At 37.3% G+C, this 13,198-nt stretch overlaps 1 protein-coding gene across 1 annotated transcript in view; it reads left to right on the forward strand.

Annotated features, from left to right (window-relative positions):
* LOC127177465 (mastermind-like protein 2) overlaps positions 1 to 5,934 on the forward strand; it is a 57,920-nt gene extending 51,986 nt beyond the window's left edge. The window contains exons 3-4 of the mRNA XM_051129753.1: positions 1,155 to 2,408; positions 5,914 to 5,934. Coding sequence (XP_050985710.1) covers positions 1,155 to 2,408; positions 5,914 to 5,934 — 1,275 coding nt within the window. The remainder of the gene's footprint in view (positions 1 to 1,154; positions 2,409 to 5,913) is intronic.
* The last annotated feature ends 7,264 nt before the right edge of the window (positions 5,935 to 13,198 follow it).

Here is a 13,198-nt window from a genome sequence, read left to right on the forward strand (position 1 = left end):
GATGTGCATGATGTGATTAAGATTGGGTCTCATTAACTGTACACACATTTGTGCGTAAAACCTGTGTGCTAACATTTCCACTCCAAAAGTGATTTATCAATAAGTTTGCATCCCATGTTTCACTTAGAAACATGGGATGTGTTAAGAAAAAATGTATATGCATAAATAAAGGAATAACTAAGTGACCCATAAATAGGTCTTGTTTCAAAATAACACGCACACACACACTATTTTTGCTGCATCACATGTAGTCTAGGCCTCTATAAAAGTTGTTTATTGTGTTTCAGCTGGTTTTGAGATGGTTTTGAGGCAGTCTTGGCTTTACTCAAAGATCTTGCAATGCATGCTCTCAGGGCAAAAGCACATCTTTAGAGAGCAGTGCGCTTGCAGACACTGATGAATGGCTGTGCAAAAGATGGTTTGTGCATGTATTATGCTAAGTACTAACTGTGGGCATGAGCTCCTTAATTTAAAATGAATCTAGAATTACCCACATTTGAATGAGGGTATGAACAAATTTATGCATATAAACACCTGTTGTGAATCTGGCAAAAAAAAGAGAACTTTCTATGTGCACAACTTGTGTGGAATTATTAGAAAATGAAACTAAATGTCTAGCACATGCATTCTTAGTAAGTAGGAGTTTAACCTATATCTGTAGACATTCCCCTGTTAGGGCCATGTGGGAAATCATAAACTTTCTATATTAAATCTAATAAATCTCTTTTGAAATACAAAAATGGACATCTGAATAAGGCTAAAGAGTCTCGGCAGTAAATTGCAAAACAGTATCAATTTTCATAGAGATAATTCACCCAGAGAACACATTTTTTATACACTAATATTTAGAAATCCCATCATAGTTTTAATTGGTTTGAAACATCAAAGAGTATTTTAATAAGAGTTCATTAATTAGATAGAGATGGTCTTGTTACATTATGTGCCCTTGTCTCCCAGTTGAGCAGAACATGAGCTCATTTTGGCTGTAGAAAGCTAGCGTAAGGCTTTTGAAGAATTCTTTTGATCAAATCTGTAGAACAGTATCCCTTTAATTGACAATCAACCGGTCTGTTTAGACATATTTTTCACCTGATTTGTAGAACATGTTAAGTTCAATAAAATGCACTTACTGACTACATTTTTTGCATTTTCAGCAGGGACTGAGAAGAAAGATTGAAGCGCAGTCTCCTGGATATACATCCAAGCAGAATGGCCTGCCCTGTGGGGCATCAGGATCCGACTTCAAGCGCCTCCGTATGGAGCCCAGCTCTTTCCGACCTGGTTCCTGTGCTTTGGCTTCAGGACAGACTCAAAGATTGGTTGGCGAGGCCACCCAGGGTAACATCCTTCGAAGAAAGGACACCTTCATGATGCCTCACGGAATCAGCAGTGATTTATTCAACATAACTCTAAGGGATATGAAGAAGGAACCGACTGAAGTTCAGACCTGTGGCCAGTCGTGCACAGACCCTTCCTCGTTGACGTTTGACTTCAAAGATGAAGTAAGTGGACAGATTGACCCAGAGCTCCAGGACCTGTTTGATGAGCTCACCAAGACCGTACCATCACTCAATGATCTAGAGCTGGAGAAGATGCTAAAGCAAGATGATGACTTTGGCCTGGATCTGGGTCGACCCAGTTCAGCTGGTGCGGCTCCTCCTTGTGTTCACCTGGATAAGCCGATCAAGACAGAGTACTCACCAGATTTTAGCCAGGCCGCTGGAAGCTCTCCACAACTCAGACCAGCCTCTGCCGGACCTTCTTTCTCCATGGCCAACACAACTTTATCCACCTCACCCATCACTTCAGGGCACCATGGACCTACCGGAGGTCCCTCTCGAGGTCTTCCAGCATGGCCTGAGATGTCACATGCTGAGCAGCTAAAGCAAATGGCTGCTAACCAACAACAGCCCAACTCTATGCTCCACAACCACCAGCAGAGTCAAGCAGCAGGGGTTCGGAACTGGTCTTCCGCCTTGGGTGTCCACCAAACTCCTGGTGGTTTCAATCAGGAGACTGTTCCCAGTAATGCTTCCCTTTCTCAGCAGAGACTTAACGCTCAGAGTGCTGGTCAGGCCAAAGGCATGTCCAACTGCTTTCTGAAGCCCAATGAATTTAACCAATCCCATCACATTGACACAAAGGTTCTCAGCACTAAGCCCCTGCTGCATTTCAGCCCTAAAGCACCACCTTCCACCACAGGCCAACAAATGCCCATCATGGCTGCTCCACCGAACAAAACAACCATGCAACAGCAGCCGTCTACAGCAGGCCAAGGCATGCATTTTCAGAACTGCCAGCTGCCCATGCAGCCATCTGCCTGCCTACAAACTAAGCCTCTAAGTCAAAGGCCTTCACTCAGTCAACATAGTGCTGGAATCAGTTTCAAAATGGCACAGCAGAGACAGGTAAGACACTGTGTTTATGGTTGTTTTAACAGTTGCTTCTTGTCAATGTGTTCCCAATGAGATCTTGGGTAAAAGACGTAAGACATTCATTAACTCGTTTCCTTGATGCATTGATTTATATTTGTAATAATTGTAATGTATTATAATAATTTGTTTTGGTCAAGAAACAATTTAGGGTGTGTTCACACATGCAGTTTGGTACATTTTGTTCATTTGGTCCAAACAAAAAAGGAAAATGGCACATTTGGTCCTGGTCCAACATTTTTAACAGTGAAACTAAAGATTCCGAACCTAAAGACATAGTGATACGTTAACAACCTAAATGGTCAGGTTGAATGATGTATATTTTGTGTCGGAACTCACCGAACACTCCAAACAAAAGGAAAATGTGTGTTCGACTTAACCCTTTGTGCTTCAATAAAAAAAAATATTACACATAGATCCTTAGTGGACAAAAATGTCCATGTCAAAAAACTGCCATAAAAATTTGAAGCTTGGGAGCACAGACTTAAGTTTGGTCTCATTTTAAAGAAGATCCATGGCAAATTATTGTTGAAGTAGAAAAAGTTTGTGAAAGTGAAAGTGAAACCAAAAAAAGTTATAGAGGTTTAAGTTTATGAAAATAATTTATGAACAGTATTTTATATAAAATATATATTTTATGAAACATGTTGAACTCTAAACTTGCTAGAAAATCAAAGCCATAAATCTAAAGAAGTTGTGTTCCAAATTTGAGGTTGATATCTCAAAAAATGAGCTTTCAGTAAGATTTTGTTTGGGCACAGTACCACAGTAGTTTTTCTCTCTCGAATATTACAAGCACACACACAATTTGTTTTTATGACACGCATACAAACTACACTCTGACATCCATACCAACACACCCACACAACTATTGCTGCATTATTTATCCAATTGGCTTTATAATATGCAAAAACAGAAAGTGGGAATAAAGCGAGTATTTGCTTTATTGGCCAAATCTGAAAAAAATGGCACCATCTGGTAAAAAAATTTATTTTGAAGCCCTGCCAACAGAATTAAAGTCTATTAACAAAAATTGCATCATGTTACGGTTAAATGGCACTGTGATTAAAAAAAAAGGGGACATTTTTAATGGGGACATCTTTGTCCTTAAGGTCCTGAGAGGAACTATTTTTTGTACCTAGTGCAAAATAGATTTATTAAAGGAAATGGGGGTGAAATAGTAAAATTCCAATAAAAATACACACTTGTGCCAAAAGTTATGCACTTGGCAATAACACAAGCAAAATGATTAAAAACTGAACTGAAAAACTGAAAAGGACAAAAATGTCCAAAAGGTTGCACGAGGGTTAAAGTGGCACTGTGGGTGTATGACATACCCATTCACTGATTGGTTTACTCAGAGCCACTTTAAGTCGAATACACCTAATGCCATCTGCTGGACTAAGCGCGCTGATTGTTGCGTGTATATGATTTTATTTTGACCACCTGTGAGCTCACAATGAGCTCATGAAAGGCACTTTACCTGCTTGTTGCTCCATGTTTGCCCTCTGCTGCTTTTGTTTTTGATACACTGCTTGTTCCTTTCGTGAAATCTTGTTGCATAGCATCACATCTTGTCATCAATTCCTGTTTTTGGTTTGTTTAAAAGTATTTGGTCCGTGTTGCATTCATATTTCTTTAGAACCACCCCAGCGTTCGTTTGGAAGCTCGGCTTGTTTGGTGCGCACCAGGGTTTGGATTAGTGTTGGGCGATATGCTTAATTTTCATGTCATCCTATCGTCAGCCCATGAGGTTGCCAGTACATGATATATTATCATGCTAATTTATTTAATTATTTACTTAGTTTCATTGCCCGAAATTAGCTCCAGCATAAGGCTGAAAGCAGCCAAATGTTTTTAATATGATTTAATTTGTATTTAATAACAATTTTACAGAAACATTGTAAGTTACTAATTACAATGCTTACATTTCCTTAGTTATTCAAAAATCAGCTACAGAAAACGAGCAAAGAACATTAACATTATCAAAGAACATCACTGACTAGCCTAGCCTAGTGCGAGTTTAAGCATTTTAAAAAACACTCGCGTTATAAGTGAAACTACACTGTATGATGAATAAATCTCTTACCACACTGCACAAGTCTGCGGCGCGTTGCGACTTGTTTAGTGTATCTGTACTTTACTGGAATAGTTTTATTTTGAGTAACTTTCACTTTTACTTCACAACATTCCAAAGTGTACGATCATACTTTTTACTTCACTAAATTTCACATAAAACATACCGTTACACCTTATAATATATCACATGCTCCGAGACACAGAAGCGGTGTCTGATTTATGAACAAACTGATTCTTTTCAGTGAACCCGTCCGATTCGCACCATTCACGATTCATTCACGAATTGGAAAGATCCAATTTTTCTCGAGTCAACAGCCCATTGATTCAAATGATCAGTTTAGAGCGAGTCTCCAGTGAACTGAACTCACAAACAACTGGGAGATCTTGTGAGCGCATGCGGGCAAGTGACTCATGTTGCAAAAAGGTAAGGTCCAAGTTACTAATGTCGAATTTTACAACTGTTTATCCATAACCATACTGAAAATAAGTAAATATTGTTAGCTGATGCTAACTGTCTAGCTAAAAAGCTTGCTGGTGCTAAGTTGAGGTAATTTTTAGATATAAATAGATTACAGTACATCTGAGGAAAAAAGAAAGGATGTGATGTGCAGAACATGGTAACTACAGTAATTATCAAAGTTGGAAGTGATTATAAAAAAAAAATTAAGTAGCCTGTATAAAATTGCAAAATCTATCAGTATTTTCTTACATAAGTACATAAAAAATCGGGTTCACTCAAGTAAAATTGAAAAAGGAGCACTTTTACTGGAATAATATTTTATTATACATCTGTACTTTTACTCAAGTACTTAATTTGTGTACTTTATCCACCACTGAAACAAACCATTGATAATTCATTGCATGGACACTACTATTGAAATAAAATGCTCGCATTGTGGGAACACCTCACTGCGGTATGCAAATTTAAGTAGTTTGACTTTTTGTTTTTCTTTTTTTAAGCCATCTAGATTGTACAAAATGCACTTAAGAAATACAGAATCAAATCATTATTTGAAACTAAGCTCATTGTGAATCAGATCGAATTATTCTAAATGGACAAAAATCATTCCTGAATCATATCAAAAACCTGTGAACCATGCAGCGAATCTATTTGTCTATCTAATGATTCATATCCCTACTAACTACTAATCTACTTTGAATTTCATTCTAAGTCAAATAATTAGCTTTGCTAACACTTTTATCACATTTTTGCTGTGCAGAGCAGGTTGTTCTTGACACAATGAGTTGTAGTGTCAAAACCATACACCCTGCTTTTTTTTCCATCTGTCTGCCTCTTGTGTTAGCCGTTAGCAGTCTGCCAACTGCTTTAAACTCAACGGCACTGCACTTTGCTGTAGGCCTGTTTTTCCTTCTGTTTTTCACAATTGTTGTTTACGTCTAGGCGTTGTGTGGAGTGCCTTGAATTTGTATATCGCCTCAAAGCAGTTCGACGGTAGCCCCGACTTGCTTGCGCGTGGTAGATTAACATGTGAAACTTCTAATTTCTCCGCCTGTCACAGTCATTTGCCGTCAGGGCATAGATGCGCACAGCGGGATTTGCTAATTGGAGGTTGTTAGCTGCAAGGGACAAGTTGTGGAAAATGACAGTAATCTGCTTAGCCCAGTGCCGGAGGTTGAACTACTGATTTGTTATGATTTGGGAGCTTTAGAACATCCCCCTTTTCAGTTTCATGCAAACAGTATCTCTTGACTCTCTTTGTGGGAAACGATAACGAGAACCACACAAGAGGAGCCGTCCTTAGCCTCTCCAGATGAGGCAGGGGAGCGTGGAAAGACATGCTTGATTTTGACACAAAGATGTAGTTCAATCACATGAAACGTGGCTATGACTATGATTGCATATTTGTTTTACAATTAGTTCAATATTCTGCTATATCAGCTATTTGTTGCATATCAAAATAGTAACTCCAGACACCTTCACATTGTTGAGGAAGCTATTTGAAAAAGTGAAGCTGACTAAGCTAACAGCTAGTCTTTAGATTAGCTGAACTGGCAGTTACTGTATCATTAAGAGTAAGTATTCCCTTGTGAAAGTGCACTTAATTGTTTAGTGTACTAAAATCTTAAAAGTATGTTTTTTGTTTGTTTGTTTTTTAATTGTGCCTGCAGATGATGTAATATTAATGAACTAAAAGGTCACTTAAGTGTACTTTAAAGGGGTCATCAGATGCAGTTCACTTTTACATGTTGCTTATGCAATGTGTGTTGGCAGCAGTGTTGGGGGTAACATGACTTGTAATCACGTTAAAAGTAACGTGAGTTACGTAATAATATTACTTTTTTCAAGTAACTATTAAAGTAACACATTACTTTTGAATTTCTAAGAAAATATCTGAGTTACTTTTTCAAATAAGTAACGCCAGTTACTTTTTTTCCCCATTTATTGATTGACAAGTCTCCTGTCAGAAAATTGGGAGTAAACATGATGTTACTGTATTCTAGACTAAATTTGAACATGCATTAATTAATCTCGCTCACAAAAAACAGATTCAGTATTCCTCAAAATGAATAAAAACAGTGAAATGCAAACTCAGAATATGATGCAACCCTGCAATAATTAAATATGTTAAATAAAACAAATATCCTTTATGTATTTAATCCCATTTTATTAACCAGTGTCTTTGCTGCTGACCTTCGATGATGCAATTCAACCATACTAATAAGCAAAAATTACTTTAGATAAACTAACATTTGTGCTTCATTTTTTTATAGCTGAAGAGTGATCTCCTGCATAAATGTACTTTTCTTTCTGCCTGAGGTGAATTCATTTCACTTTTGGTGTAAAAGGGCTTTTACATTAGAATTGTTTTATTTTAAAAATGAAGAAGGAAGCCCTGCCCAGATTTAAAAAGTAATGCAAAAGTAACATAACAGATTACTTTCCATAAAAAGTAACTAATGTAATTAGTTACATTAGATGCCTGTCGGTGTGGCGTCACACGAACAGAGGCCGCTCCCACGACAGATGATTGACATGAGCTTCTTACCTCAGACCCACCTTAAATCAGCTGTAACAGTCTGACCTCCATTGTTTCAATGCCGGAGCAGGGATGTAAGTTAGACAAGAATGTCAAGAATGTTGAGTGATTGAGGTGTTGTGTTGCTGGATGAAATAATGAACATAGTGATCGTCATTTACTTTCGGACACCTGTGCCATTGAAGATGCAGTGGATTACATTTGTTTGCAAATGGAATTGCATCCAATGACCCCTTTAAATGGCTTAATATAATGTAAATTATGTCACTTAATTAAATAACTGATAACAAGAGAAGAAAACAATGGGAAGATGTCTGTGGGCGAATAAAACTTTCTAAAGACCGTGTCTTTGTTCTTTGTTTGCTGCACTATCACTTTGATACTGAGAAAGGAAAGTTGTACAGCTATTTCATCGCTTTAGAATTATAAGGTTCTCTCTGCATTCTGAGCACTTTTGAGATATTGAGCTTCAAAGTTTTGAGTTCCACAGACTTCTGTAGATAGAACCATTTTTGTTTTCTAAAAAGGGGCCCAATATGTACACAACTTACAAAAGAAACATCACATAATGTAAATAAGTTGTCACAGAATAAGAATATGTAAATAACTCAATTATTCAAAAAATGTCAGATAGAACCTTATAATTCTGAGGTGCAGGTACTGATCAACACTGCATTCTAGAGTAAATTGGCTTCATTAATATATTGCTATAATTAATATATTTAAATAAAAACTTGATGAAATTCCAAGATTGTGTTTTGACATGCAATAGAGCTGGTTGTGATTTGTAAAGATAAAATGGCATTGATAGGGTTAAATGTGCTGCGCTAGTGGAACTGAAGCCAGAATGTCTGTTCCAACAGGGAGAAAAATAGGCAATGGACAGTCTTCCCACAGTGAACTGAATTAGTAATGCCATGGAAATAAAGGTTCCGAAATGGTGCTGTGATCCCACCGGAGTCCTCGAGAACTTTTGTTCAAACTGAATTTTCTCCCACTGGGTGCAATACACAAAATGCATGTAAAAAGACCAGAACGTGGAGTCTGTTTCTTGTTTCCTTTTTCTCACAGCCTGCTGATCAGTTGTCAGCCTAACTATGGCAAACTGGGTATCTGCGATATCACAGACTGTCGAGTGGAAATCTTTTTTTTATTGCATGTGGAGAAAAAAATGTACTGTATGCACTACCTGAGACAAAAAAAAAAAAAAACTCAGACAAGTGTAATATATCACATTAAGAGACCAGCATGCCCCAAAAACTTCAAGCAGCCTCTGATACTTTCTGATTAAAGTGCTGTTACACTGACTAGTCAGTATCTGGAGAAGCGATTCAAGTATTTCTGGCTCTGAAGTGAGACTGTAGCTGAGCTCCAAACCCTAGTGAACTGCCTAGATACTCACTGCCTACATAGCAACCAACTATAAATGCATTAGACAGTAATGGAATCTCTTAAGAGCCTGAATTAAAACACTCTCTACATAGACAGCAATGCTGTGCATCACACAAAGAGCACTCTCTACGGGAAATTCTGCTCACAGTTGATTTAAATGCAAATGATGGGAGCAGTGCAATACGCTGTAAAAAATGATTTCATCAGTAAGTCATGGAAACTCACTTTTTTACATTCAAGCCCAAAGTATACTGCACTTTTTACACGTTGTATGTGCAGCTCGCACATGCGCATTGAATTTGCTTTGCAGCAGTCAGTTGTTCCACAAGGTGGCAACACTGTCCTGGGCTTTTGTTTCACTGCAGAAAACAAAACTAAAGAGACAGAAGAACACCAACTAGTGGTGCGTTCCAAACGGGATATATCACCCTCCGAAGTGAAACAATCATGGCTGCCATATTGAAGGGTCGTTCCAAACCGAAGTGCTTAAAACTGGCCACTTCAAAGGGCCCTTCGGAATGAAGGATTTCGAAGGGTACAACTGATGGACACTTCGGGCCCCCGTGATCCTTTGCGCTGATTCTTTCCATGATGACACGGGATGATGACGCAGAAGGGCACTTCAAGAAACTGTTGTTTGGTCCCCTACACCTTTCAACTCTTCGAAGATCTCACTCCGGAAGGTAAACCCTTTGAAGGGATTAGGGCATAGGGATGAGCTCTTCCAAATGGAATGCAGGGAAAGTAGCAAAGACTGCAACAGCAACAGATGCTCACACTGACAAGAGCTTTGGTTTAATAGAGTTTAATTTGGTTTAATTATCAGTCACAACTTATGGGGAAAAATAGAGCAGGCATTGGACATGGATGAAGCTTTCTAGTGCGCATGTGTCGACCACCCACGTTCGTGCACAACATCAAATGGAGTATACTTTGAAAGGCTATGTGTTCGACTGTACACATACGCTAACATACTAACATAATAAGTTAGTAAGCCATGGCAACCTATGTATCAAAATAAGTTTTAACTTTTTTATAAGTTATATAAAATTTAAGTTATATGAAGTTATATAAGTTATATATTGATATAAAATCAATTTTTTTTTTTCTTTAGCCCTTTTGTTGTGTTCAGAAATGTTCTTTTTTCTTGAAAAAGCTAGTTAATGTTATAGCATTGAACTAAAAAAGAAAAGAAAAAAGTTATCTTTTGGAAAAATTGTTCCAATTTGTTACTTGTGAGGTATTCCTGGTGAAAAATTACTGGCCTACAAAAATTGCTTACAAATTTATTGTTATGCTATATTGTTACCAAATTCAGTGTTTGCAAACATTGATGACATTTTCTTTTTTTGGGTGGAGCTTATCTGGTAGCAAAAAATTATGGTTTTCAAGTAGCAGTCTATGGAGCCATGGATAAAAAGAATGAAAAAAGGTAAATTTGAGTTTGTATTTCAAAATTCTGACTTTATTCTCGCAATTCCGAGATTAAATCTCACTATTGTTAGTTAAATTGTTATAAAAAGTTATAAAGACCAAACTAGCAGATATAAAATTGCATTTGTGAGAAAAAAAGTTAAGATAAAATAAATAAATGTTATGTAAAATGTTAATAGCAATAGGTTTAAATATTATGTCATGCTGTAACTGTAGGGCTAATACAATATGTCCCTTATGAACAGCATATTTGGATATTTTGTAAACATATTGTTTAAATAAAATTTGTACTTTTAAAGCACAGTAATCATAGCAGTTTTCATCCATAGTCTGTCCGTTTAAATGTCTGCATTTAACTTCAAATAGCGACTTTGACAACCATATTCTCTAAAAATTATTTGCATATTGATTCTGGCATCTCTTATTCCATGGATTTCACCTATTTTACTCCACTTGTTACCAGTATTTTTCTGCCACCACTAAGAGCACACAGCTGCAAGTGACTGTGACGTCTACTCCAAATTGGTCTATATTGCTTTCAACTTTTTCTCAAAAACCAAGATGCAGTGTATGAATGACTTCTATATTGTTAATAAAATCTCAAGATGAACACTTTATTCATTATCATCTTTTTTAGAAAAAAAAAAAAAAGTTAAAATGTATCAAATATAAGCCATCAATATTGTGTTGCATTGCATTATGTTTTGAAACTAAAATAAGCTTTGATCACAAAAATAAGCATTTAAATATTGTCCTACTAAGACGAGAGTGACAACTGATATTTATATGCATTTGATTTCAGTAGTCTGTTGACAGAATTTCGTCTTATTTTTTGGATACAAATATCAGCATTCACACCAAATTGCATATGCATGCTCAGTTTGGGCCTCTGAGCAATACTTAGGGTGTTTTTTTTGTTTTTTTAAACCTTCTCAAGTATCAGCCTCATGTTGTTATATCATGCTATATGAGCAATGAAACCTAATATATCAGATATGATACCCAAACTTCTCAATTTTTTATCATCTAGGAAGTAATAATATGCCTTTGTAGAAAAACCCACTTGATTCTTTTGTATCATTAAATGAGCACGATTATATTTTGGTAAGGGAAGTGAGAGTTTGAGGCTCAGGCTTGTGTTGGTCGTAGCTTCGCCGCAGCTCTTCATTACTGTGAGTGGGAATGAGTTGGTTTGTGGGGGTTGGTGTAGAGTGCCAGGTTGTTGTAGCCGCGCTACGAGAAGTGCATGTTTCCTGGGAAAACTATCTGGGGCCAAGTCCAGATGCCGGGCTGCTCCCTGGGGAGGGCGTCCTGCCTCCAGTCGGCAGGAAGTGCTGTGAGAGAGCAGCGGGGCCCGGGCCTGGAGTCCTGTCAACTGCTTGTAATGCTGGTGGAATGGGAGCCTAAATCACATCTCTCCTTTATGGACTCGGCGGACACATGTGGTATTCATTTAACGATGCACTGGTGAAGAACGAGGAGGGAAAGAGAGATGGAAAACAGCTTTATGACACATCAGGATCACAAAGAGTGGATTACAGAGACAGCCACACTAACGAGGCTTTAGCTCCCCCACATAACAAAGGGTTTGACTGAGGCAGCCGATTTCACTCAAATGTGAACACAATCTGGCTTTGTGGTCACAACTTATGAGAATGGTCTGAATTTCTCACGGTATCGCCTAGTAAAGGGATTTCAGATGCAATGAACAGATCTGAACAGAACCAGAGCATTTTACAACAATATGACCCGGACTTTAACCATGGTAGCACGTGTGGAATGCGATGATTCTTTGCGTTATTCAAATATGTGGCATTCTTTACGAGCCTTAGCAAGTACCACTAATGCTTTATGGGTGAATAATGTTATGCTGTTTTTTGGCCTATCAATACATTTAAAAACAAAGTAGTTCATACAAACACTGAGTGAAAGAAAAAAGTGAAATTATATCATATAAAGTCTCTTAAAAGATCATCTAATTTGACCTTTATTTAAAAAGCAAGGTTAGTTCAGACTGTAAAATGGTGTAATGCCCAAAAAATGTGAAGTGTTACTACGTGAAGTGTTAAAAGTAAACTTTAAAAACAAATATTATAACTATTATACTAGTGTTATTTTAGCATCATTGAAAAACTATTTTAGTTTTAATTATATTTAAGCTTAGTTTTAGTACTTTTGTTGTGTGTTCTTATCATTTTTGTACTTTGTCTTTGTTTTTTTTTCAATACCTCAGCTGACTATAATGATGACACTAATACTAACATGCATACAAACAGAACATTTCTAGGAACATTTTAAGGTTTTTCAAATATTTTCCTTTTTTTTAATCATGCTTACTCTTATTAGTCACTGCTCACCCATATACTGTACATAAGGATTATATTACATTAAATGCATAACTCATCTGGTACCAACTGTCCAATGTGCAATTTTTATAAGCAATCTGACCTATGATATTATCTTGAAAGAACCCATAGAGCACCTTAGCAACTGCATGACAACGCCTTGTCAGCCATTTACAAAGGGCTTCTAAAGTGTTTTCTTTTTTTTTTCATTTTTTTAGTAATTGTCTCAGGAAGAGATTCATCTGTGCATGGTGAAAAGAGCTTATCAGTGGTCCGGACAGAGCTCACTCGCCCTCTCATTAATTATCAGACGTCCCAGAGGTGATCCATCAAGGAATGAGGCATCTAGAGCTCCACTTTCTAGAGATACAGTTTCTGTGCTACATACTCTTATACTGGTTCTTCTCTGGTTCGACTGTGGAATTCCTCCCATGACAGAGCAGTTCTTTGAGTGTTTTCCTTTCTGGACCTCTGGAGTGGGGCTTTAGAGGGAGTTTCTCTCCTAAAGACATCTGTT

This window comes from Labeo rohita, chromosome 15, assembly GCF_022985175.1.
Source record: "Labeo rohita strain BAU-BD-2019 chromosome 15, IGBB_LRoh.1.0, whole genome shotgun sequence".
Taxonomy (NCBI): Eukaryota; Metazoa; Chordata; class Actinopteri; order Cypriniformes; family Cyprinidae; genus Labeo; species Labeo rohita.